Source organism: Chanodichthys erythropterus, chromosome 2, assembly GCF_024489055.1.
Source record: "Chanodichthys erythropterus isolate Z2021 chromosome 2, ASM2448905v1, whole genome shotgun sequence".
Lineage (NCBI taxonomy): Eukaryota > Metazoa > Chordata > Actinopteri > Cypriniformes > Xenocyprididae > Chanodichthys > Chanodichthys erythropterus.
The window spans coordinates 27,849,723-27,875,893 of record NC_090222.1 but is presented as its reverse complement, the minus strand read 5'-3'; the positions used below and the strand labels follow the sequence as shown (position 1 = coordinate 27,875,893).

General features: G+C 36.7%; 1 protein-coding gene across 3 annotated transcripts in view; it reads left to right on the top strand.

Moving 5' to 3' along the window:
* fam171a1 (family with sequence similarity 171 member A1) overlaps nucleotides 1–24,898 on the top strand; it is a 32,063-nt gene extending 7,165 nt beyond the window's left edge. Inside the window, exons 1-8 of one of the 3 annotated variants that reach the window (XM_067408093.1) lie at nucleotides 5,309–5,405; nucleotides 7,743–7,970; nucleotides 9,124–9,216; nucleotides 12,082–12,240; nucleotides 13,760–13,936; nucleotides 20,406–20,522; nucleotides 20,916–21,030; nucleotides 21,834–24,898. In XM_067408093.1, coding sequence (XP_067264194.1) covers nucleotides 5,327–5,405; nucleotides 7,743–7,970; nucleotides 9,124–9,216; nucleotides 12,082–12,240; nucleotides 13,760–13,936; nucleotides 20,406–20,522; nucleotides 20,916–21,030; nucleotides 21,834–23,508 — 2,643 coding nt within the window. In that variant the 5' untranslated portion in view covers nucleotides 5,309–5,326 and the 3' untranslated portion in view covers nucleotides 23,509–24,898. Of the gene's footprint in view, nucleotides 1–5,308; nucleotides 5,515–7,742; nucleotides 7,971–9,123; nucleotides 9,217–12,081; nucleotides 12,241–13,759; nucleotides 13,937–20,405; nucleotides 20,523–20,915; nucleotides 21,031–21,833 lie in introns of those variants that run through there. The other 2 variants (XM_067408100.1, XM_067408087.1) reach the window with 2 other exon arrangements.
* Nucleotides 24,899–26,171: the final 1,273 nt, after the last annotated feature.

The window sequence follows — 26,171 nt, the reverse complement described above, 5'->3', positions numbered from 1 at the left end:
AAAGGGAAATGCTGGCAGGTGAAACCCCAAATTGTCAAGCAAATTCAGTTTCTCACAACACATAATCTGTGCAATGAAGCCTGTGATTACCATTGTATTTTGCTTCAACCTTAAAACCTTACACAAGTCTATACTTGTCTGATGGTTTTGTGTTTGTTTGTCTGCAACTGTCAGCAAGCGAAATACGTCTCTATCACAGAATTCCATTGCGAATACGCGGATTTAAAAAATTAAGCTCAGAATTGAGAATCAGTGAAGAGAGAATCACAATGAATTGGAGAATCTTTTTTTTTTTTTATTCTAAAATAAATAGAATATATATATATATATATTATACATAAAATAAAAAAAAAATATAAATTTCTCTCTCTCTCCCATGCACACCCGAGACAACTCTTGCACACTTTAACCCTGTATGCCCTTGACAGTTAATGCTGTTTTTTCAGATTAATCAATAATATGGTTTCCTGAGGCGTTCTTAAGGTTTAGAATCCAGCGTATTGACTGATTACACTATTCATTACTGCACACATGACTCTTGGGGTTAATGGTGCCTAGCTTCTATGGCAGATAGAAGTGGGTTGGGTATTAAATGTCTTTGTGATGTCATGGTTCACAGCTCTAACATTTTAGTTTGTTGAGTTTGAATTAGAACTCGTAGCTAATTTGTTTTTCTAAAACTGTAATATGAAAGTCTAAAAACATAATGCTTATACACAGGCATGCGTTTAAAAATGGAATACGTTAACCTAAATATTAGAGTAAATGTTATGTCTATATTCCCTCTTTCCCTCTGCCTTTTTCTATCAGCATCCTCAGTGGTACACTCTTACATAAACATATCTTTAGTTATAATGGCCAGAAAGCAGGGAGCAAGCCAAGGCAGCCATATCGTCCCTTATTATTTGCAAAGCACAGCTGTAGTCATACATATACATATCCTGTAGACCCCTGCTCTTCGATATGTATGAATATGTATGTTATATTCCATCTGGAGATCTTCAACACAGAAATATAACAGTAGTAAAGCCTTTTGAATTAGACCTATAGTCTGTGTACGTCACTCTGCAGAGACAATGGGGAATTGTGGTGCCGTTGTCTTTTATGAAGCTTGAAAGCTTCTATTCTCCATTATTTTGTAATTGCAGGGGGGAAAACCAACCAGTATATTATTAAAAAATTAACCTTTTGTCTTCTACAAAAGAAAGATAGTCATACAGGTTTGGAGTAAATTATTTTGTTTTTGAATGAACGGTTTGTTTACTGTTAGAAAACACCAAATCAAAATAATAAATTTCATTTATGATCAGATTGTGACCTGCCGACCAGCTGCAGTACATAAGAGCTGACTGCACATGATCTGCCTTGAAGTGAAGTGGTGATGTCATAGATTCAGAGAGGGAGTCAGCAGTTCATAGCATGTGTGTATCGTTCGGAGTGGAGGAGGGAGAGGGGAATTCCCAGAGAGCGGAAAGAAAGGAGCCGTGCTGCAGACCATCATGCAATGAAGCAGTGAATAACCCTTTGCAAAACACTGACAAATAAGATTGATCCTGTTAGGTTAAAAGTTAACTAGAGGTTTCCTGAGACCAGAAACGGTGTCTTTTTTGTTTTATTACTATACTATACTATAATTATCTTATGGAGAATTCTCATGTAGCGTCTAAATCACGCTCTCTGATTCGAGCTTCATGAAGATGAGGCCTTCTTGCAGTGTGCCATTTATTGGTCTAATTATGCTTTGGTTTTTGCTTGTTTAAGTTAAAACAGCTGGTCTTTTATTCAAACATTGATTTGATCCTTCAGTCCTAAAAGTCAGTTTCTGAGACATTGATTTTTTTTCTTCCCCCATTTCTCCAGAATGTATTGACTCTTGGAATCCAGATTTTAAGTAATGAAAATACTAATTGTGAATTTTCAGCAAAGTAAATGTTATATTTAATTTATTTGTTATATTTATATTATTTAATTTATTATACTATTATTTTTATAATTCTATAATAGTAATAATAAAAATAGCATACTGTATAATAACATATATATATTATATATCTAATATATATATATATATATATATATTATATATCCGTGCTTCCCACAGGTTTGAAATATACTTGCAGTGGTAGCTGGGCAAAAAATCCTCCTATTACCCACGGCACAAAAATGGTCTACTACATGTGACAAACAAATAATGTGCAGTTTTTAACAGTATTTTTATTTATTGAAATTAATTTTAATTACATAGCATATTACAATTAATTACATACTAATATTATGCATTATTATGCATTGTAAATGATGCTAAATTACAACATATAAATGGTTCACCTTTTTTCTCTCTCAGTGAATGGGACACAGATTTTACTAGTAAAATTTATAAAATTAATAATATGTGTCAAATAATGTTCTTAGTCTTTTCTTCCTGTGGGGGAGACTGCAATAATTTACTATGAATTAAATGGAAATTATATAAATTGTATTTTTAAATTAAAAACAATTTATTGTGTAAACAAAATACCAATAACCCAAAATACGAATACCCAAAAGAAAAAACTTAGCGTGTTACTTTTAATTATAAACAAGCCCAAAATACACCGGGACTCTTATTTTGAAATGTCTGTACTAGAGCAGGCTGATCCTTCAGATTCTTACAACTGTCTAAAACATTTTATATAAAGGCCATGAAGTAGACTTTGTAATAATTCATCAACTTGAGTTCATTAGCAATCGCTTGGCATAAATCTGCGCTTTTCATTGATTGAGAATCACTTTGAAGCAGTCTGAAGCGCTGTTGTGCGAGCTTGTAGAATGCGCAACAGCGCCCCCTTGTGACTTTACAAAAGGCAGCGCCTGTGGGAATGTCAGCGGGAGTAAACGGTTCTGACGCACACGTAACGAGCAGGTATGAAACGTCTAGTTAATCGATAGCGGATGGTTTCATTATCTTGCGCGGATATAAATGTATAAGAGGATAAAAATAATAAAAGCAAAAATGTGTCTCCATATACTTGGGCGGCCGTTATTTTACGTGGGCAGCCCGCCCAAGTAAAGTCTATGTGTGGGAAGCACTGTATATATAATAAACATGTATGTGCTTGTTTGGGTAAAGGGCATTATAAATAGGAGCATAAGATGTGAAAGGCTCTGGAACAGGAGAAGATATGGGCATTAGCGAGTGTTATGGAGCTTACTGTGTGAAGAGATAGAGAGAGAGTGAAGTGTGCAGGATGACTGAAGACGTTGGATGGCTTTATTGTCTCTGAATATCTCAGCAATTCCCAGTAGAGCTTAAGGGCAAAGGAAAATTCTTACTATTCATCACAGTGCTATTTTTCAAGTCAAATATTTACCTAGTGTTGGATGACTGCGTTCCCTTCAGAGTGCCGGATAACATTTCAAAAGCTGCTCACAGTAAACACTACAAAGAATGCTTCGTTGACACTGCCTGCACCTGTGCTTTGAAAAAAAGACCACAGGTGGCTGCTTATTGTATGTGATTTTTGTGTTAGTGTTATTATTATTTAATGCAATGAAATAGGAATTTATATGCTAAAGATACATTATAGCTTGCTAAATTTTCCCCTGTTTGGCTGTGAGCGAAAACAAAACACAACTTTTTTTTGTATGTGTCCCTTTAAATGCAAATGAGCTGCTGCTCCCGGCTCCCTTTCCAGAAGATGGCGGAGCTTAAGCAGCTGGTGCTTCAGTCACTCAACAACAACAAAGCTGGAGAATCTCACACAGCCAAAATGACAATTATCAGTAACGGTGTTCAGCCTTACATTGTTCAAACCCGAGTCGGACACTGATGGACAGACTCAGGAACAAGTTACAACTTTTAGTATGCAACTGGATGTTTTTGAATGGTTGGTGGATAAATTTATGTAGTTGCTGTGGAGTTGATGTGCCATCATGTTAATCTTTTGTGCAAATCCAGCGTAGAATTGACCCTCATTAGTGAAGCAGTCCGGTGTAAAATGACTGCAACAACACTCTACTACAACAACTCTTCCTCTTCTCTAAAGCAGCCCAACATGGCCTCGCCCCCTTTGTTGTGTGTTCCTGGGGGCAGGGTTTATGTCAATTTTGGGGTTTGAGCAACCCGGGAAGAAGCTTGTTGTAGTCCCTATCAGCCATTTGTTGTAGTCCTTAATTTTTATAAAAGAAAATATCTCCCTTTGTATTGAAGTTTAAGCATCGTAACTTTGCAGATGTTGTAAAGCTAAAAAAAGTGAATCCATTTAAGTAATGGACACTTTTGTTTGCACAATTAATGAATTACAGTATGCTTGACAGTACACCATAGTGACCATCTGTTCAGTCAGTCAATGGCTAAATATGCAGTGTTTTGAGTTTGAAGGCTTCTCATGAGGAAACTCATGAGGATTTCAGAAAGGCTCACAAGGCACTATAACATAATGGATCTAACACACATTCACCTTTAGAGATAAGCAAGCAAATATTTTGTCGCTATTCTGCTTATTTCTTAGTAGAAATTGAGTCATAGGTTGAAGAAATGAAAAAAAAAGAACGTTTGTGAACACATTTACTCCTTTCAGCTGCTTTTCAGGTGATTTTTATTACTTCCACCAATTTGGATCAGAGTTATATACAAATAAAGTACTCTGTGGTGACTGTTTGACACACCCAAGGCTGTTGTATTATGTTTAAATTATGTAAAGTGTTCTGACTGACATCCTGATTGGTCCATGGTTATGTGTCCTTCCAAATCTGTCAGTGCTGCCTGGATTATTCTGTAACCTCCTCACCCCTCTGTGAGTGGGAATCTCTCTCCACTCAGTGAAATCAATACCCCCCCATCCCCCCAGTCCATTAGATATGTTTCACTGTTTTAATTCAAATATTTTACATAAGCTATTTTATATTAATGGTCACAATTTGACTTTTGTTCCTGACAACTAGTCCCCTGCACTGCTAGTTTAATGTCCATGTTCTTTTCCATCTCATATAAAACATTTAACTCAAATCAGTATTTCACATCTGTTTGTTTACTTGTTTGGTAAGTAGCCATGTAATAAGCAGGATAACATGCAATCAGCAGGTCATTATCGCAAAATGAATTCCCTTCAGGATGATTCAAAGCCTGATCGCTTTGTCAGGCGTTGTCATAATGACCGTCTGACTCTACATGATCCTTTATTTAAGCGTGTATTAATCTAAGCTCTGTAGGTTCTCAGGGTTTGCGTACAGTATGTGCTCTTTAGGTGCAGTAAGTGTCTGTACACACAGCTGTCAGCCTTTCACTGATAAATCACTGGGGAGGGAAGTGATATGACGGTTACAGCATTTAAACTTGTGTGTGTTCATGTGCGTCAGTGTTTTGGACGGTTTTCCTTTGGCTTTATGGCGGATTTCAAATGTACACGCTGTATACGAAATAATAGGTAGGCTGTTTTTACACTTAATCCTTAAGATAAACTCTAGTAGGTGCTATAATCTGTTTGCCGATCGTGTGGATTGCATTGAAATACATTTATTAAAGGACTCCTAAAGGTATTTATAAGTCATTCAGACATGGAAATGAGTGTATATATTTAAAACGTTTTATATAAATGTCTAGGTTCTCTTGGCAGTTCAGAAGTGTGAATGAGTTTGCAGTTTGTTCGTTTTGCTTATACATTTAATTTTTCCTCATTGTTTGTGTGTTTTGGTAGATAAGTGATTATTGCAGGAAAGTAACATTCATGTTTTTTTAATAAATTCTTTTGTCAAGTTTTCCTTTTGTTGTTTTCCCTTTGTGTTTTAAGAATGTCTCTTTAGTAAAAGCAAACAAACAGGTTTTGTGCGAATCAGACTGAAAAATAGAATTTAGTATCAGACTTGCATTGATACAAACATGTTAATAAGGAGCGCAGATACCTTTTCCCTATCTTTTCCACTATAGCAGTATTCACTTAAATTTGTCTGTCTCTACCCAAGAACAATTTCTTCTCTTTGATTTGTTCATGTGGAGCAGGTCAATGGAATGTATCACTACATAAAAAGGAAGTGTGTTTTGCAGTGGCTTCCTAAAAAGGAGCCAAAGTATTTTAGAGGAAGGAAAAGCAGCCCATTGTTTTCAGCAGTTTTTTCCATTGGCCGATGCAAAGGATGTGGAAGGGATTTTCTCTGTGTGATGATTGGTTCTTTTCCTTAAGTGCCCTTTGAGGATTTCTATGAAAACGGACAAGGGAACCTGAAGAACATTTCTCAACGTCAACATTATGGAGCATTTTATGTAATTAAAGAGGGTCACTCACATGTAATACAATTACTCATTTTTACTGGCTTTTGCTGATGGTCAATTCTGCCTATAATTCTGTGCACTAATTGCTTTTTGTCTTGTGTAAAACGTAACCTCAATAAATTGTAAGCCAAAACTGAAGGGTTTTAATTAATTTGATGCTTCACAATTGCTTCTGTCCATAGAGTGGTAAGTCATAATGCTTTATTTTTGTATTGAGCATAAACTCTTATGATTTGAGTTTTGTGTATTTGCAGAAAGTGATTTCAGGGCATTTGTGTATTTTCAGAAAGATTTCTTTATGGCTCAATTACTAATCTAAAAAGAGCAGTACAGAATGGCTAAGCTACAGAAATTAAATGGTTTTGCATAACAGTAAAAAACTGCCCATGTTGGCACACAAGTATGTTTGTTTATATTTTTAAGTATTGTAACACAAATAATTTATTATTTAGAGCACATTTCAAGATTTACACGTTACTACATGTACGTACTATAGTAATAACAGTAAATAATGCAAAAGTAACTAACCCTAAACCAAACCCTAACTGTAACTCTACAGTAAGTACATGTAGTTAATTAATAGTACTCAGTACTTATTTGAGTAATTACAATGTAACTACGGCACTGTAAAATAAAGTGTAACCCAATTTAATGGGGTTATTTTGTAGTATAAATAGTGCGAATAGTATGTTCACATTTAAAAATTCAAAAAGAAAAAGCACTTAAACCTGAATGATGCACTTAATTAACTGGAAAAAAAACAAAGTGTGGAATGTTGGACACTTCATGCACTCAATGGTCACATTTTTCCTTACGTAGTCCCCCACCACCACCACCATAATATGAAAAAATATATATTAAACTATTATATTCATTCTCATAAGCCACCTAACATGGGTTCGTTCATTCAATAGTATTTGTTCGCTGAAAGTGATGTACTTGAGTGTAACGAAAAAAGAGGTGAGGGTCTCCACAAAATCCGCATTTGAAATGCATGATAATACCAGGTGTAACCGTAATGCGTCTTGGTTGACCACTTGTGATCGGCTCACCGAAAATGCATCTTAATACCAGGTGGAAAAAGGCTTTCTTTCTTGCTTGCTTGATTTTGGAATATTGTATATAATTTGCAGGCATCAGCAATCAATATGCGTGAGACTCCCGGACCTTCTGGGAGAGGTGGGATGTCTGAAACTAGACGTTTGAGTACATAGTGCATAGTGTAGAGCAGGGATGGACAACTCCGGTCCTGGAGGGCCAGTGTCCTGCAGAGTTTATCTCCATCCCTGATAAAAACTCACTTGCCTATAACTTTCTACTAATCCTAAAGACCTTGATTAGCTGGTTCAGGTGTGTTTGATTAGGGTTGGAGCAAAACTCTGCTGGACACTGGCCCTCCAGGACCGGAGTTGTCCATCCCTGGTGTAGAGTATGTAATTTGGGACACAACTAATGTGACTGTCATGCTGATATTTTGTTTTGTTTTTTTCTTCAGAAGTGGCGCTGAAGGTTCACCTGAGTGACGCTAGCACTCATCAGCCTCTCTCTGGCGTCACCGTGGAGATCTTCACTAACCACACCCCTGTTGCCTCGGATATCTCTGGTGCCGATGGCAACGCCTTCATCAGGTTCCCCTATCGCCTTGGCGATCTTCTTGTAGTCTCGGCAACCAAGCGTGGCTACGTACCCAACTCCATTCCATGGCGACCAAGCAGGCTACCTGGTATTGACTTCATATTGGATAATTAATTGTGTATGCTCATTTGATCTGTTTTGTACGGAAGAGGATAAGGGCCAAGCAATAATAAAAAAATAAAACCATCTCAAGATTAAAGTTGTTAAATTTCGAGAAAAAAGTCGAGAACCAAACGAATTTGTTCTCACAATTTAACGACTTTTTCTCGTAATTTAATGACTTTATTCTCATAATTTAATGAGTTTATTCTCAACATTTTATCTCAACTTTTTTCTCGAAATTTAACGACATTTTTCTCATAATTTAAAGAATTTGTTCTTGTAATTTAATGACTTTTTTTCTCGTAATTTAATGAGTTTATTCTCAACATTTTATTTCGACTTTTTCTTGAAATTTAACACGTTTTTTCTCGTAATTTAATGAGTTTATTCTCAACATTTTACTTCGACTTTTTCTCGAAATTTAACAACTTTAATCTTGAGATGGTTTTATTTTTTTATTAATGCTTGGCCCTAATCCTCTTCCGTAGTTTTTACAATTAAAATACACTTTGCGTCAGCAAAAGTTGATTTTTAAAATCTCAAAATGAATATCCACTTTTTACACTGTAAATTGTAATGTTATGGTGCCAAAATTTACTTTAGCGTTTTAAACAATCACTTAGACAAAATAGTAGAAACAGGATCTTTAAATGCAGAAAAATGCTTTTTATGTTTCAGCATGTCTGAACAAAGCCATATTTCTTTTCTTTGAAGATTGTGTTAATGGAATGGATTAATTCTTCTGTGACTCTTGGTGACTGACACATCCTGTTGGTCACTCTATAGAGGATCTGGAACAGGAAGTGAAAACTAGAGTGGAGCAGGAATGCAGAAAGCTGTTTGAAATAAATAGAATGTTAGATTACAGCTAATGAGATTAACCTACTAACTAGCAGCAGACAAAAGAAAATACTCCTGCATACATAAACACAGCACAATCAAGCAGATGTTTCAGGGCACTTTGTTTAGTAACATTTTGTGGAGCAGGAGGTCATACTCCTTTTCTCCCTGTGCAGATCAATAATGACAAGTGAAAGACCTTCACAGGAGAGATATTGAGATGTTGTGGACATGTTGATTCTGAGCTTGCAGGCCTTGCTGTGATCCATCTTTCTAATTATCACTTTTTTGTTTTCAAGTCTTCTCATCTCTTAGTCTGGATCTGCTTCCTGAGAGGGCTGCTACTCTGATGGTGTATGATGACGTTGTGCAGATTGTCTCTGGATATCAAGGTAACGGTCACTTGTTTGAGTGTGTGTTTGAACAGGTTATTATGCTGCCTTCTGTTTACTGATGTTGTAGCTATTTCTTGATTTTTGGAGCTAAATGAATGTACTGGTTTTATATATATATATAATTTGGGACCAAAAATTCAGACACTTTGAGCTGACCATGTTTTTCTTAAGTGTTATCTGACATTATCAAAATTAATTTTTCTGACACAGTTTAACTCTGAGTTCTTGTCATATTTTATTAAATTTTTTCAAACTATAGCGAATAAACTGTGAATAATGTGTGAAATGCTGAAGGTGTCTGAATAAATTTTGGTTTGACTATATATTGGCTGACAAGAACAAAGATTTGAACCTTTAATGACGGTGCACATAACACACTGCTTCACTAGGGAATGAAAACAGTGTGTTAATGAACTACCTGTAATGGAGGAGAAATGTGAAGGAGAGAGTGAGGGTGTGTCTGGAGTTTGTCATTAAAATGGCCTGACAGATCTCTAGTGTCCTGTGTGTGCGTGCGTGCGTGTGTGTGTAGATCAGCATGTTTGTAATCACGTTTTAAACATTCCATTTATCATCATGTTCATATGTTATCACTTTGTGTTATGTAGACACTAAATTAATATATTTATTTTTTTATTTTCAATAATTTTCAGTATTTTGTTGTCTTTTCCAGTAAAGAAAAAAATCTTTAGGTAAAAAAATAAAAGTTTTACCTAAACTTAGTGTTGTGTATATATATTTAAAACAAGACAAAACATTGTCATTGGGGTTAAAAAAAAAAACAAAAAAACAACATTCAAGATATATAACTATTAAAAATTTGAGATATATTCACGAGAAAATTTGGGGGTCAGTAAGAATATATTATATATACATATAATTTTTTTTATTTAAATGAAAACTTTTAATTCAGCATGTATTAAATTAATCAAATGTGATAGTAAAGACAAGACAGATAGTAAAGACATTGTTATGAATAAATGCCTTGGTAAGCATTCTTATAAAAACAATAAAACATCTTACCAACCTCAAACTTTTTTATGATAGTGTAAATTCTCTGAAGTGTGGAAGGTCTTCATATCCCATGTTCTGCTTCTTAAAGTAAATGTATATTGTTTTAAGGATATTTAGACATTTTTACTAGAAGACAAAATACTGAACATTGAATTGTGCCATGTGGCACGTGCAATGAGAATCATTCTGTACTGTTGTCCACGTGGCTCATAGGACTTCATGCTAATTAAAGCTTTCTGAGTGAGTGTGAAGCCACATTGAAATGAGAGGCTGTAGACGCACACACATAAAGCAAGAATGAGAGGAATTCAGTTTTTGAACCAATCTTTCACGTTCCTCAATTTTCTATCTTCCTATTATCCACATGTCCCTGTTTCCTCCTAGCTTACACTGTTTTCCTTTACTCTTCCACCTAGTAAGTTCTTTTCTTTTGGTAACCTGGCCCTCAGTGTGTGATATCTCGGGAGAGAGACATGTTTATGGGCCTCAGGGGAGTACTAACACTGCACTCTCATTCAGAGCATCGCCCCAATCCTGTCCCCTAAAAACACTCAATCACTAAATGCTCATAACAAAAAAGGACACTGACAGACATGCAGAGCCTCAGACACACTGCTGAAACAAAGGCTTTTCTCACACACACGTGCCACAGATCTGCTATTATAATCCTCTAATTGATTATCACACACTCTCAACTATTGCTCAGCCACCACAGCCTTTCAAACAAAACACCTTTCGTATTGCACTGTAGGTGTGCGTGATGTGCATGAAATCAGCTCTTCTGATGTGTAGCTATGAAATAAATTAGTGTAATCATATTCAAGCCTAAATGAGAACTGTTTTGCGAGGGGGGTGCCAGGTATGCAAAAAAACAAACAAAACAAAACAAAACTAATATTCGAATCCCAGATTTGAAAATCGAATACCAACCTACCAAACGAATAATTGAATATTCTGGTCCTTACAGGTAATCTAAATGCCAAAATATGGGAAATGGTCATGTACAATTACACATCAGTATTGTATAAATCTTTTAAAAATTGGTTATCTGTCAATAACTGAAATTGTACCGATATACACTACTGTTCAAAAAGTTTGGGCTCAGTATGATTTTTTTTTTTTCTTTTAAAGAAATTACTGTTTATTCAGCAAGAATGCATTAAATTAATTAATAGTGACAGTAAAGACAATTATAATGTTACAATTATAATACTGTTCTTTTGAACTTTCTGTTCATTAAATGTATTGTGGTTTTCACAAAAATAATGAGGAGCACAGCTGTTTTCAATAAATATAATAAGAATAATAAGAAATGTTTCCTGAGACTCATCATATTAGAATGATTTCTGATGGATCATGTGACACTGAAGACTTGTGTAATGATGCTGAAAATTCAGCTTTGCCATCACAGGAATAAATAAAATGATCAAATATATTAAAATAGAATTTTCAGTCTTATTTCAAAATATAATTTTTTACTGCAGCCTTAGAAAGCATAAGCAAAAACAAACAAACAAAAAGTCTTGGCACCCTTAACTTTTGAATGATAGTGTATAGTACTGAGGGTGTCATTTTGGGAGTTATGTTTGTGTAGTGGGGTACTATGGTCCATGTGGGCTATAGCTCAGTCTCATGTCTATAGTATGAGATTTGCCACTATGGAAACATAATGACATCACTCTCAAGAGACAGGCTTTGCAATACCGGCAGCACTCCATCAGCTACTGATCCACTCCATTTAGATTGTCATGGATGTCGGATCATTAACCTAATGCATGCTCAATTTCTGCCATCTTATGTTGTTGTGTATGTGTGTGTGTGTGTGTGTGTGTGTGTTTGCATTTGTAGGTTCAAAGCTGCAGCCATCGGTGCAGTTCCAGAGAAGAGCATTGAGTCTTCCTTCTAATGCAACCTACACCAACCTAACCGCCTTCCTCACTGTGAGCAGTTCTACACAAGACACGCAGTACTTCCCCTACCTGCAGGGGCTTCATCCCAACTACACAGGTAAAACATGAGAGAGCTGAGGAATGAGGACAACGATTGACATGACACCAAATTTCAGTGGTCATTACCAGTGAAGATCAATAGCAGTTAAAAATGTAATTATCTGCTATTGATTTAAAATATTGTTAAATGCCAGTAAAAAAGAAATACATTTTCATAATAACAACATAAATAGACAGACAGTGGCAGGTTTATTAAGATGCATCTACAATGCAAATCCAAATACACAGATCCTATATTTTTCGACACAAATCAGATTTTTTAACCTGCCTGTTTATATTCCCTAAGACAAACTGAATTTGTTTGCATTAATACCTCACCAGACAGGCCTTTTGACCATGTTTGTCAGCCAATGCATGGAATCACATCACCACAAAGCATATGTACTAATGCCTATATATCCGCTGGAGAGCAGCTGCCTGTCAGCTTGGTACAGAAGTACTGATACTTTTGACATTGCTACTGTGAGCAACAGTAAAGTGTATTTTGTCTGTGTGTATGTGTGTCGGTATGTTTATTAAGTGATTGTGAGATTGAGGCTTGCATTAATTAGCATTAGAAACAGAAAGTGTTGTCATGAGAAAAAAATGTTTTGTAATCCTGGAAAGTTATTTTAACTCTGAATTCATCAGTACTGTGAAGGCTCTCTACCACTGAATAATTAATTGTTAAGCCATTACAGACCAAGTTCTGTCATCCATAATGATGATATATGCTGCAAATATGAGTTAACTCTAAAATTAATTCAACTTAATTTTTGCTGTGGTTGTAATAATAATGGATGGCTTATGTCTGTCTGATACGGTTTTAGATGACCCTCATTATGAATATATAATATAGGTCATCAAGTAACATCAGGTGTGGATCCAACAAAGTAGCAAAATGGTTTCTTGTACAGAAGTTAAAAAAGACCTTAAAATCAAACACTGAAATGTATATTAACATTATCATGAAATGCATAAGCCAAATTAATACTTTCAGTAAAGGTGCATTAAATTGCTCAAAAGTGACAGTAAAGACATTTTATATTGTTACAAAAGAATTCTAGTTTAAATAAATGTCATTATTCATTAAAGGATCCTGAAAAATTAGTTTCCTCAAAAATAATAGCACAGCTGTTGTCAAATCTGATAATAATTGAAGGTGTTTCTTTAGCAGCAAATTAGCATATTAGAATGATTTCTGAAAGATCATGTGACATTGAAGACTGAACTTATGGCAGCTTCCATCAAAGGAGTAATTTACAATATAGAATATTTTAAAATAGAAAATTGTAATAAATAAAACAATAATTAATAAATTGTAGTAATATTTCACATTATCACTGTTTTATACTGTAATCTTAAACAAATAACTGCAGTCTTGGTGAGCAGGAGACTTCCTTCAAAAACATTAATAAATCTTCCCTAAACCTTTGAACAGTCGTGTCTAATGATATCTTTATCTCTTTCTTTTCTTGCACATCTTATATATATCACCCTGTTTTATTCATGCTCTGTTTAACTTTTTTCTCTGACAGGCAGTGATCGAAAGTTTGAGTTGACTCCTATAGCTGCTATCAGTGTCCATCTTTTGGGCAGCGATGGGGCGGAGCTTCACGTCAGTGAGCCAATCAGTGTGAGCATCCCTCTTCCAGCAAACAGTGGATTGAAAGAGAATGATCACATTCCTGCCTGGAGGTTTGACCCTAAACTAGGTGAGTTTATTACACACACACACTTCAGATATTAAAGTATCCCTATTTATAGCCTATGTGAACATAAATCGCATGAACTGTTACTAACATATCACAACTAAAGGGTTATGCAATGAATTGTTAAACCAAAAGTGCTGAAGGTGCTTCCTGCCCGAGTCGGGTTTACTGTATGTTTGTATGTGAGGTTGTGATCTCTTCAAAGCCTCCAGATTTCCTGTCTCCTGGTTTCTGAGGCATATAAGTCCAAAGGAAGTATTCAGGCCTGAGCTGAATGATGTCGGACTGTTTTTGAATCTTTCTTAAGGAATTTTGATGGAAAGATGTTCCTCGGGTCAAGAGCACTGAAACTGACACACACACACCGACACACACATCTTCTTTTTTCTTGACCAGATTTTTTTATACAAAAAATGAGCGCAAGAAGTATTGTAAATAAGAGTAGAGAAAACAGGACAGGGAAAATGCTGAAACGTTATTTTTTGTCTTCACATTCACAGTAGAGTCGCCACGAAAAGTTTTGGTTAAGTGAAAAGACATCCTAATAGCCTGTTAAAGTTGCTGTTTTGTGCTGTGATTTTGTGAGATCATACAGATGAAAAAGGAAACTGTTCAGTAGGCAAATACTCATAATCAAATAATACACAGACAGAATAAATCTGTTCCCAATCAAATCCAAGTCACAAGGGTTTACACACTGTGGCTTTCATTTCTTGCCCCAGACTGAGGTGTAATAATTCACAGGATGCTGTGCCAAATTGGTTTGAATTACCAGATGTATTGTAATGTATCATAAATGTATTGCTTTAAAATGTACAATAAATAACATCTATGGAGTTTAATTCTTCAAGTTGCATGGAATTGATTGTGGCATCTTATGCTTGATGGTCTAAAGCAGGGGTATTCAATTAAAATTCCAAGAAGTCATGTCTCTATATTTCCTTCTCAGGGAAGGTCTCTGGACAATGGAAGAGTTATAAATTTCTATCTGGGCAGCAGTAGTTCTTTGTAAAAGAAAAGAAAAATCATAAACAGTCAAAATAGTCATCAAAGATGAGTATATTGGCCCCTCAGAGTCAAAGTGACATTAGAGAATGTTTATTATATATATATATATATATATATATATATATATATATATATATATATATATATATATATATATATATATATATATATATATATATATATATATATATATATATATATATATATATATATATATATATATATATATATATATATATATATATATATATATATATATATATATATATATATATATATATATATATATATATATATATATATATATATATATATATATGAATGAGGAAACTCATTTTTTCAGGATATATATATATATCCTGAAAAATGAGTTTCCTCATTCATATATATATTTGCCATCTACAAAAAACTATTATAACATTTTTTATTATGAAATGCTCTTATCATGCTGGTTAATAATGCTAAATGTAGATGTAAATTGTCAAAAAACCTGTTTATTTGAATGGTTGGAGTCATATGTATGATAAATAATATAATTGTATTTGCTGCATTCTCGTTTTCTGCAGTGTTTAAGTGAAAGTATTCATCTGGGTATTTTTTCACTGTGTTTTTGCTACTGTTGTTAAAATAACTGCTTCATCTGCAGCTCGAATGAAGCATGTTTGGCTCTAGATAAAACCATTAGATGGTGTTGTGCCGAAAGATCATTACCATAAACGACCCTGAACGCTTGTGGTGTGACTGAACCACTCTGTTGTTTTGATGCTCTGCTCACTTTAAACTGTAGAAATGGTGAAATGGTGCTACAGCTGTCATTGTGTCTCGTGGTCTAGTTGTGGTCTGCTATTTAAGGACCCCTGGTCTAGAGTCTCTTTCTGACTTTTCTGTTGTTTTGAAGACACATTTGGTGTGTCTGCTGGCTTGTTTTTGGTTTGAGAGTGGTATGACACCAGAAAAATTGTCTGATGTGCTGTGTTACTCTGAACTCATGCAGAATTTGGTCTTGCCATGATCTGACAAACAAAGGTCTTTACCTCATAAATCTGAACTTTGAATATCCTATAATTTCACTGTGGTAAGATGATCTTTGCTATAATTACAACCCAAAGCCAATCTGGTCATATCTTCAGTTCAGTTTTCTCTGTCTCTCTGTCTAGCTAAACTTACCCAGCATTCTCATTTTTTTTTTCTGTCCTCGCAATAACTTGTTGGGACACACAAAGTAATCTTTTGCAATACCAGTTTCTTAAGACATATCTTTTGTGTATAATAAATCTCTGACACACACTACTGTTCAACAGTTTGGGGCCAGTAAGATTTGTTTTTGAAAAAAGTCTCTTATGCTCACCAAGGCTGCATTTATTTGATCAAAATACAGTAAAAACAGTAATATTATGAAATATTATTGCAATTTTTAAAATATATATTTAAAATGTAATTTTGACAAAACTGAATTTTCAGCAGCCATTACTGTAGTCTCACATGATCCTTAATCATTGTAATATGCTAGTTTGGTACTCAAGAAATTGTGGAAAACCATGATAAATATTTTCAGGATTCTGTGATGATTTGAAAGTTCAAAAGAAAAGCATTTAGAACCTCTGCTACAGCCATAAACATACACTGCACATGTCTTTGGCTGTTGAGTCACTGTTGTTTTGGTTGTTTAACATTTAAAACATTTAAAAATGTGTCTTGAGATCTCATTCGGTTGACCTTGTCTTTTTTTAACTCAAGTACACTCCCCTGAATGTGTCTGATTTAGGTCATTTAGGCAACCCTTAACTTGTTGGTTTTTGAAAACATGTAGTTTTGTACATCCCAAGTGCAAATATATGCACATTGAGCGTGTATTTAATTCAGAGAAGATACATATTTTTACATTTAGACATATATCAAAATATCATGAGAAAATACAAGTAACCTGTGTATATATAAAGACACTCAGTCTCAGAGTCTTCTGGTTTTTAAGGCTGACTGGTTGACTGCTGGTCTAATTTATGATGCGTTCAACAAATCTTGAGGCTTTGCCGCAGAAGCCTGAGACTCAGTGCAGCTCGCTCACGCTCTCGCAGCAGGCTGGAAGAATCCAGCTTTGTGTTTGGAAGGCAGGAAGACGGCCAGTGATGGATCAAAATATATGCACACAGGATCTTCAATGAGTTCTTCCATTCTGTAAGCTCTGATATGTTGTGTTTTGAATGTCTATTCAGCCATCCAATAAGCTGATAATTATTTTTTCATAATATTAACCCTTAAATGCATGAATGTTTCTGCAATCATTACATATTCGGGTCTTTAGTGACCCAGATCTATAACTAACGCAGATGGATCTCTAATTGCCACAATAGTAAAAAAGCTCTCCTGATATTTTAATAACAATTATAAAATAATAAAATAAAGCATATTTTGTTACTTTTCGGAACATGGAAGTGTTCAGTTTGGGGAGATTCTTTTTACCATCATCATTTTCACAGTATATTTAGCTTCTGGCTCATATTCACGATCTCAATCATATTTCAAAACTATTGTTTTCAGCGTCATCAAAATCAATATTTTGATTGCTGATGGCTTCTTCACTAGTGACAGTGACACTAAAAAATGAAAAAGGAGGGTAGTGAATGAAGTCGATAAAGACCAGAGGTATGCGTTTAAGAGTTAACCTTTTTAATTTAAAATATATTAAGTGAATTTAGGCATCACCAACATAGTATACAGTATGAGAAAATTGATTTAGAGATTTGCTAAAAAAACAAAAATTAATAATTAACAGTATATATTATTAAATGAGTAGTGTTAAAGATTAACTTTAAGCAAGCATTAAATGATGGCAAAGGTTTTCTAAATGTAAAAATAGGGGAAATCAGCATGCAGAACATGTCTGAATCTAAATCAGATCATGCAGCAGAACAAGAGGTAGGCACAGAATGAAGGATATTGTGGGAAGTACTGAGGGGAGAATCCTTTCTGAATTCATAACTTCAGGCCCTGTCTCTGGGCTGCTGTAATCACTGTTGTCTCCTAGCAGCCACTCATAAACAGAGCAGAGAACAAGGTGGAAAACAGCGGCTGCCACTAACTCGATTTCCTTTCTTAGGGCACAGAGATGTAAGCTGCTTTGTTGTCTGCAGCACACTGGGACACGGGGATAAAACTAGACTGAAAAGCCCCTGGCATCACAGCATATAAATAAAATTATTCCTCCCAGTGTTTTCTAATAAGAGTGCTGCAATGAAAAATTGTCAGTCTCTGTGTGTGTGTGTATATATACAGTGTGTGTTTATATATGTGTATGTATGTGTAGATGTACACACTACCATTCAAAAGGTTGAGGTTAGTAAGATTTTTTTTAACCAATACTTCTATTCAGCAATATTTGTTGACAGTAAAAAAACATTTATAATGGTACACAAGATTTCTATGTCAAATAAATGCTGTTCTTTTAAAATTTCTATTCATCAAAGAATCCTGAAACAAATTTTACCACGGTTTCCACAAAAATATTAAGCAGCCTAGTATTTTGAACATTAGTACGAAATTTTTCTTGAGCACCAAATCAGTAAATTATGAATCCCCTTACATTATGGTTGTCTCCTTCTTTTCTTCATTATTCAGTCCTCCATATTCCTATTAAGCAGCGTAATATTTTCAACATTAATAATAAGAAATGTTTGTGTAATACATTGTGAAATATCAACTGGCAAAGACACCATACGTAATGCTGAAAAACAAGGCAGTTCAAACAAAGCTTTCTTTGCTTGGCAGATTGATATATTGCAGAGCTGTGCATGTGACTATATTGTGAGAGTGTGGGAAGATGTCCAGCGATATTCCTATTCCTATGCACAAACATTCCTATGCATCATGTGTGGATGGAGGTAATTGATTGTGTGTAAACAATGCTGAATCATTCTCATTGTGTGCACATCAGCGTTTCGCTCAGTACGCTGTTTGTGTATAGTCACCATTGCAGTTTGAGTGATTGCCTATCTGGCACAGATATATGATCAATATAAGCTGTGGTGCTTAAAATTCTTAGAACCTTACAACCACAAATTATGAATCCCCTCTCATTATGGTTGTCTACACCAGACATACATTATTTTGTTCTTCTTTACCTATATTAGTTTTTTTCTTTACCCACTTTCCCCTTCTTTTCTTTATTATTTAGTCCTCCATAATCATTCTATCAACAAACACTGCCACCAAGTAGGCATTAAACGAATCTCTAATGCAGGGGTGTCAAACTCAGTTCCCGAAGGCCAGCAGAGTTTAGCTCCAACCCTAATTAAACGCATGAACCAGCTAATCAAGGTCTTCAGGATTACTAGGCTGTGTTTGAAATCATCCTCTTTACCCTCATTCACTAATCCCTACATTACTCCAAGTCCACTTGAATTCTGTAAGGGCAGGTGGGGCAGTGCCCAACCAAAATATTCATCCAAAACATAGACTTCTATATTAAACTGAACCAATAATAAATGGTAAATGTGTTCAGCATTCTGCAACAAATTATTTTGCGTATTTTAAGTCAGAAAGTGAGCAAGATATATTAAAATTGAACACATGGCTTCAGCAGGGATGTATTCTGATAAGTGTGGGCACACAATACAGCGCCCCACAATTTTCCCATGTAAATCTGTGGTGGAAAACGGAACTGCAGCACGCTGTAATTGAGAGGCTCCCCCGCTTATTTTCACATTACCTTACGTAAACCTCGCTCCAGACCTAGACAGCATCAGTCCGCTTCAGCTATGTGTATTAGTCTGCATCAGGTCAGTAACTAGTTGGCATGTCTGTTCTTCCTATGTGGAGTAGCGTATCTTATTAATGAAAGTATAAATCCTTTGGTTTAAACATGCTCATGTGAATAGCCTTTTTATAGTTCTGTTTTGTTTGTTTTATGTTTGAAAATAGACATGGCTTTCTTTTCCTCTCTGGAATTCCTCCACAGCTTGTAATCAGCTAAACACTGCAGGACAGTGGCCCTCCAGGAGTGGAGATAGACACATGTGCTCTAATGTGTACCCTTTTACGTTTCAACTTGATTAGTTCAACATGCGCATTCATTTCACAGTGTAAATTTAGTTAATACTCTTAATGGAGATACTTGAATCATTAATCCTATTTGAACTGTTCACCTTAATTGGGAATGCATGACAACCTAGATTCAGATCCTAATAGAGGCACTTACTGTGGTTTGTGGTTGTGCTTTGGCATGGCTTTAATCCCTGTCTGACCCCGTAAACAATTAGCAGAGCATCTAGACAGAATAATGCAGTAGAAAGTTGTGATCAGAGGCGAAACTTGATGGGATGACAGAACAGTGTGTGTTTTGAGTGTTATCTGCACTGCCTGGTCTCAACACTCAGCTCAAATCACCTGCTAACTGCAGATGTCTTCAAGATGGATATGTGTGTATGTATGTATGTTTTATATATGTGTGTTTTGTGTGTCTGTGCAGGGGCCTGGTTAAAGAGCAGTCTGGGATACATCCAGAGAGAGGGGAAGCAGCTAACTCTCACATATATTGCCCCTCAGCTTGGCTATTGGGTCGCAGCCATGTCTCCCATAAACACAGGTATCCATTTCTGATGTTTCCTTTCTATTTCTCAATTTTGTTCAGTTGACTCTGCATTCTTTGACCCTTTTATATGGCCATTAATGCAGAGAGAAGCCTGACGGGTAGACCTACAAGTGCTTTGTGGCAGACAGAGTTATTGACTTCTGTAGTTGTTTACACATTCACTGTGCTATTCATATCCACCAGCTGAGAGAATAATGTCATTACGTGTGGGGATTTCAGTTTGGTGAATGTTCAGCATGAAAATAATGTTTATAGGAAATCTCTACTGTTGAAAAATGTTATTGATTGATGGATACAGTAAAGTGGAGGTCAAGAGGACAGTGAAAATGTGAATAGGATGGATGGATTCCTCTGTGCTGAACACCAAGTATGTATGTTCTGTTGTAGGTCCAGTGGTGGCGAAGGACATTAGCACTTATCACACAGTCTTCCTGCTGGCCATACTAGGAGGCATGGCCCTGATACTGCTCTTCCTGCTATGCCTGCTGCTCTACTATTGCAGGTGTGTCTTCGTTTTGACTAAGTACAAATCCTCATAAAATATATCTAGGAAAATACATAAATGCATGTTTTTTGGGTAGTGGAAAAGGCCCCTCTTAAAGGGTTGGTTCACCCAAAAATGAAAATTAACCCATGATTTACTTACCCTCAAGCCATCCTAGGTGTATATGACTTTCCTCTTTCAGATGAATACAATTGGAGTTATAATAATGTCTTGGGTCTTCCAAGCTTTATAATGGCAGTAAATAGAGGATGAGATTTTGAAGCCCAAAAAAGTGCAATAAATATGTATGTTTTCTCACACAAACTCTTCACTTTGCTTCAGAAGGCCTTTATTAACCCCCAGAGCCGTGTGCATATCTTTTATGATGGACGGATACACTTTTTTGGGCTTCAAAATCTCGTCCCCTATTCACTGCCATTATAGGGATTGGAAGAACCAGAACATTTTTAATATAACTCAATAAATATAACAATATATAGCAACAACATGCCACTTGCATCTATTTATTCTAAATAGAAACATTTTTACTCTGCATAACTCTAAATATGTTACTTTGCCCAAAAATAGCCCATTATCAAATAGATATTTAAAACATTTAATATCAAACATAAAATTAATTTACAGACCACTATTGTCCAATGACAAAAAAAATTAGATTTTCAGATGAAAAGTCAAGATTGTTAGCAAGAGTGTGATTGTTTAATAAGCGTATTGATATTTAGTGACCTCAGTGGTCAAGAGGAAAATTAAGATCTTCCCTTAGTGTTTCTGAGAAGTTAAACAAGTTTCTGTGCTTTCAGGAGGAAATGTACCCGCTTGCGGCCTGCCCACAGGAAGTTCACTCTGTCCTCTGCTTTGGATGGCTCTAAACGAGACCAGGCTACTTCCATGTCCCACCTGAACCTCATCAGTGAGACTCACCTAGACCACAGCGGGGCAGAGCCGGACATGCACACGCCTATGCTTAAACCCACCCCCTACGACTCCTCCACCAATGAGCTTGCAGCTTCACATGGCGAGCTCCATAGCCGGGGATCCAACCACTATAAACACTCAGTAGAGATATTTCCCCTCAAATCAGCTTGTTCAAACAATCCCTCCGAGGGTTATGATTCCCCGGCAGGACGCGGGGAGTATCGGCGAAGCTATACCTCTATCACGACTTCCTCTGTCCATCCCCTCCACATGTCCGTCTCGTCCTCATCCCCCCACCCGTTGCATCACACCACCTCTGCGGGACGTCTCTCTTCGGAGAGTAAATCGAGCCTGCGAGATCCCCGTCTCTCTCCTGTTTCAGCTGCAAGTCCCGCTGGATCCCCAGAACGGGAGCAAGGAATCGAGCGGAGGGCAGCTGAATACATGCTGTCCCGCTCTGTAGACCATCTGGAGCGTCCCACCCCACTTCCCCGACCTGGAGCCTTGCTCTGCTGCACCTCCGAATTGCAAGTCAACCACGGGGAAGAGACGTACCGCAAGGCTCGGCCCACCCTCGTTATTCCCGCCCACTACATGCGACTTCCAGGGACACACCCTCTGTCGGGCCAGGCGCTGCTTTTGCAGTCGGACGAACAGAGTGAATTGGAAAGCATTCAGGCGGAGCTCAGTGCGTGTCATCAGCCCCAGGGCCAAGTCCCGCATCCATGGGGCAAAGGAGAGCAAGAAGGTGGGCCACAAGGGACGGGGGACAACCGAGGCGGAGGAGCGGAGGAGTGGACGCTGCAGACAGCTGCTCTTCCTGCCGATCTCTCCATCCCCAACTCTCTCAGTCAGGCGGGCCTGGACGTAGTGCAGATGAACGGAGAAGATCAGCTTCTGGCCGAAAAGACTTTGATGGAGCTCAGGGGAGGAAAGCCACTCCCCCACCCCAGAGCTTGGTTCGTGTCACTGGACGGCCGCTCCAACGCGCACATCCGCCATTCATACATCGACCTGCAGAGGGCAGGATGTAACAGCAGTTGTGTCGGAAGCAACGACGCCAGTCTGGACTCTGGGGTTGATATGAGCGACATCACACCGGGGCGGCGTGTTCGTGATAAAATCAGGGTTAAAGCTCAAGCTGGGGCTCAGCCCACAGTGCCGGTGGTTGGATATACGCCGCTAGTATTTGTAGAGGATTCAAATGCTAATGCAGAGAGCAGTGGTAGCCCCACACCAGTCTGCAGCCCTGAAGAACACTCTCTAGGGGATTTATTGCAGGAAAAAGAGAGGGAGGAGGAAGATGAAGGGACTTTGTCGCCCCCGACACCTCCACCTGAGCTTCCTTCACCACCTCCTCTCCCTGATCCTGTGGTTGAGACAGCAGAGGAGACGGGGACAGATAGCGAGGTTTTTAGGACTGAAGAGACTGAAATGCACATGAGCAGCAGCCGGCCAGACAACCTGGTTGTGCCTGATGAAGGTGGTGAAGACGAGAACAAGAAAAGTCCGTGGCAAAAAAGAGAGGAGCGACCATTACTGGCCTTTAACCTAAAATGACATGTATTTTAAAGGGGTAGTTTACCCAAAAATAAAAATTCATCATTTGCTCACACTCATGTCATTCCAAACCTGGATGACTTTCTTTATTCTGCAGGACACAAACTTAAAGGATTAGTTCACTTTAAAATGAAAACCTCACCCTCAAGCCATCCTAGGTGTATATGACTGATGAAGACAATCGGAGTTATATTAATAAATATCCTGACGCATCTAAGCTTTATAATGGCAGTGAACGGAACCAACGAGATTGAAGCTGAAGAAAGTGCATCCATCCATTATAAATGTAGTTCACACAGAAAAAAAGCTTAACTGACATTGCATCAGTTTTTTTCGTAAGTTGAATACGGAAGGTGTAGGACGTAACATAAGCATTTTGAGGGCGAGGAAAGCTTGGGCTGATTTTCATTTGAAAGTGAACTGATCCTTTAAACGTCTGTTTGTCTATACAGTGAAAGTCAGTGAAAACAGATAAATATTGTACTTTCTCCTGTGGAACATAAAGTCATACAGGTTTGAAATGTTTTAAGTGTGAGTAAATGACAGAAGTTTATTTTTTTTTGGCAAACTGTCCCTTTTATGTGCTTCCCCTGTGGTCCCATGCTGGACTGTTGAATGGAGTTGCCTTATGAGCGCAGGTCTGTGCGTGGCTATTTGCCTGTGGCAATGAAAGCCAAAAAAGCCATAGCACAAATAATTTTTGGAGCTGCTCTGCCTCACGACTGAATGAGGAAGAACAAACTGAAGTTTCCAAGCAAAAAAAACACCATTAAATACCACCAGTCTAATGCACAAATGCTATGGCTTTTCAGACATACACTTTCAGCAAAAAAAATATCGCAAGCCATTGTATTGAAGGTGAAATGTTGTTTAAGCTTTATGAGATGCTGCTGTTTTTGAGCAATATGACATCTAGTGGCAACATGTGTACACTGCAACTATACCACTAAGTGTTTCCCAGCACTTATTTTTGAACATTTTATGGGATGACCGGTGGAATGTCTTCCACATCTTAATGGGTTAAAACACATAAAACCACTATAATGGGATCTACAATCTAAATCTCACCCATTTTTAGTTTTATTGGTATCATGCATTCATGAGTAGAGTACAGCTGAAGCTTTGTGAAACCAAATAAGTTTACATAATGCACCATTTGTTCCTGTTAATCAGTCATTTTGGCTTTGGTGTTGAACGCAGTTTTTCAAATGTGATTTTCAATTTCTTGCGACTGTAGCATAACGGTAGGACTTTTGCCAACAGTGCTAGTGGACTTCAGACAAGCAGACCCATCTGTAAAAGAAAACGAAACACTATGCATTGCTTTAAACTGAAGGATCATGTAGCTTTAGATGCCTTTTTTTTATTTTAACCACTGTATTTTAATTTCAATGTATGTTGTATTGTTATAATTATTTTGGTTTGGACTTGCCTTAGTGTGTGAGTGCAGTGGACGGCACATTCAGACTGGATTCAAAGTACACACTCACTCACATAAACAGCCACCAGCTTTTCTTTCCCAAACTGTCGTTTTTGTCTTAAGTGCCTTTCTAGTAATCATTTATATCCATCATTAGATGTCCTTTTCCTTTAAACCATTATCAGTTTATTCATATAATTTGATGTTTTTCACGATATATTGCACCCCCTTTGATCTCATTGTATGCGTGTTAAGTGTTTTAATGTTGGATCTGGATATACTGTGGGGTCCAAAAGTCAGATTCCACACTGAAAATCTGGGATTCAGAATCTAATTTAAGATTTTGACAAACTAAAACAATAGTTGATGTGTTCACAATTCGATAAAGGTCACTAATCAAATATGCAAATGTCTTTATGCCACTCAAATGCTGCTTTTATTAAAGCAAAAATAGGATATACCAAATTCTTTTTTTTAATACAACTATACTCAAATTGTTATACTGACAGTATTTGTCATAAATATGATTTTTTTTTTTCAATTTTTTTTTTTATTATTATTTTTAATTTTAAAAAAAAGTTTGTTCAATCATTTTCACTACTAGTCTCAGACTGTTGGATCCCACTCTGTTCAGTGCATTTTATGAATCTGCTCTCTCTCTTTTTTCTTGTATGTATGTATGTACATATTCATTCACCCAGTTGTTTATGCTCATGTGAGTGTTTGTTGCTCGGTATATCTGTGTGTCTGCTGTAGACATACTATGCGGTGTGTGTATGTACTGATGTAGGACTGAAAGTGATGTTATTTGAAAGCTGTTGAAGGTCTGATATGTTACCAGGGTAACCACTTGGTAAGAACCCTTGTCACTCGGCTCTTCAGCAAACTACTTTGAATGTCTGGACTGGTTGCTTGTATTATAATTCAGGCCTATTATTATCCCAATAAAGCCAAAAAACAAATCAACACTATTGAACATTTTTTTTCAACATATCTAATTCTGATGGAATACAATTAAACACAAGAACCATTGAGGTCATGTTATGATGAGTCAAGAATACCAACAACACCTGTGACAGATCCTGACTGATTATGAATAAAAATTACGGTCCCACTTTATATTAAGTGGCCTTAACTACTATGTACTTACATCAAAAAATAAGTACAGTGTACTTATTGGGTACATATTGAATTGCAAAACACTTTCACTGCTATTGAGGTGGAATACGGGTAAGGTTAGGGA